The sequence below is a fragment of the Belonocnema kinseyi genome, chromosome 4 (genome assembly GCF_010883055.1).
Source record: "Belonocnema kinseyi isolate 2016_QV_RU_SX_M_011 chromosome 4, B_treatae_v1, whole genome shotgun sequence".
In the NCBI taxonomy this organism is placed as follows: Eukaryota; Metazoa; Arthropoda; class Insecta; order Hymenoptera; family Cynipidae; genus Belonocnema; species Belonocnema kinseyi.
In genome coordinates, this window is record NC_046660.1 from 90,097,751 (window position 1) to 90,099,499 (window position 1,749).

Below are 1,749 nucleotides of genomic sequence, written 5' to 3' on the forward strand. Positions count from 1 at the left end.
GGCTGTAACAACTTTCTGAAGCTATACTTTGAATCTTTAGAGCCTAAATTTTTACAACTCAAGACCTTACTTTGACGCTGTAATACTGACCCTACCTTGAATCTTTTGAGTCTACAATGTTCCAACTTAAGTTATTCTAAAGCATATATCGTAGAATACTTATATTGAACTCTTCAAAAATCGTTTAAAATATTTAACGACACAGAAAGTACAAAAAAGTAATTATTCAATTAACTGTTACGGGTTTAAAAAGACGTTGGACCTTGAATTATCGGACAAGTGCTAATGATTTTTAACGAAAAAATCCTAACGCTTTCCGTTATCTGAGTTGGTTAGGGCGTTAGGCGTTGGTAAATACTCAGTGCGTGTATGCGATCTCGGGTTCGTTTCTTAGTACTTGCGGATTTTTCAGTGCACTATGCTTTATCCTCATAATCAAAAATTCTATTAATAATATGTCCAAAAAATAACTGCGAATATCCTTGATATTTATATCACAGATATTATTTTATTTTTTTCTGATAAATAACAAAACTTGTTTTAATTCATCCATATTGGTGTGAGATTATAGAGAACCTGCTTTGATGCCACAAGTCCTACAGCAGTAGTTTGAGCTTTAAAAGAGGGTCTAATTTAACTTAAAGACAGACCCTACTTTGACGCTCAACATGGAAAACGGCAGATTTCGGACACATTTAGCGTCAAATTAGGGTCTAAATTACATTGAAATCGCTGCTTATTTAGAACCTAATGTACTGCTTCCAGCGCCTACTAAGGTAGGAGTTACGGCTTTAAAGTAGGGCCTAAATTTTGACTCGGGTAGGTTCGAAGTAATAGCATGATCAAATACCTTATAGTTTCTGTCGTGAGAGAAGCAAAGAACGTAGAAGCCCTTAGCCCAAACCCAGAATAGATCTTGTAATATTGCTAAAACGCAACCTTTTTCTTCGCATAATATTAGACGATACGACTTATACTACTAATTGACTCTTTTCATTGGTCGTCCATCTAACCAAAAAAGTCCCCTTTCAAACATCTTTTACAATAACAACCAAGAATCAGTTACAATTATCAATCAGTTCACTGAAACTTAGCAAAAGCGCCATTTAAAAACTACTTAAAATTACCAGGGGTCGGGGGGCTGGGTTTGTTACGATTTGTGACATAAAGGATGGGTTAAAACAGAATGTGATATCACACATGGAAAATATAAACATAAATAACATTTTTTTTAATGCTGTAGAAATGAGAATTAAAATAAATTCTAAAATTAGAATTTCTCTCTTTCCCCTGCTCCACTCCTTTTCCTCTTTTTAAAGGATTCCTCTTTCCCCATAATTTCAAGAAACTTCCCCTTTTTCTCGCATTTTCGATTTTATGTGAACTAGATTAACAGAACCGAATCTACCCAACCTACCCAATCCTAAGGAGAAGATATACTAGGCAGTCTGATAAGTCCCTGAAAAATGAAACACGGAGAAGTTTTTTTGGCCAAGGTCGGTTCTATTTTTCAACATACTCTCCTTTTAGGTCGATACAGCGAGTCCAACGATTTTCTAACTTTTTGATACCGTCCGAAAAGTAATCGATCGGAAGGTCTCCAAAATACGCCTCAGTTTCAGCTATGAGCTCCTCATTTGAATAAATACGCTTACCGGTGAGCCATCTCTTCAGGTTAGGGAACAAGTAATAGTCGCTGGGGGCCAGGTCTGGTGAATACGGTGGCTGAGGAACCAATTCGAAGCCGAT

At 36.4% G+C, this 1,749-nt stretch overlaps 1 protein-coding gene across 1 annotated transcript in view; it reads right to left on the reverse strand.

The window, feature by feature from the left end:
* Window positions 1-1,503: 1,503 nt before the first annotated feature.
* Window positions 1,504-1,749, reverse strand: part of LOC117170583 (protein GVQW3-like) — an 884-nt gene continuing 638 nt past the window's right edge. Inside the window, exon 2 of the mRNA XM_033357438.1 lies at window positions 1,504-1,748. Coding sequence (XP_033213329.1) covers window positions 1,504-1,748 — 245 coding nt within the window. The remainder of the gene's footprint in view (window position 1,749) is intronic.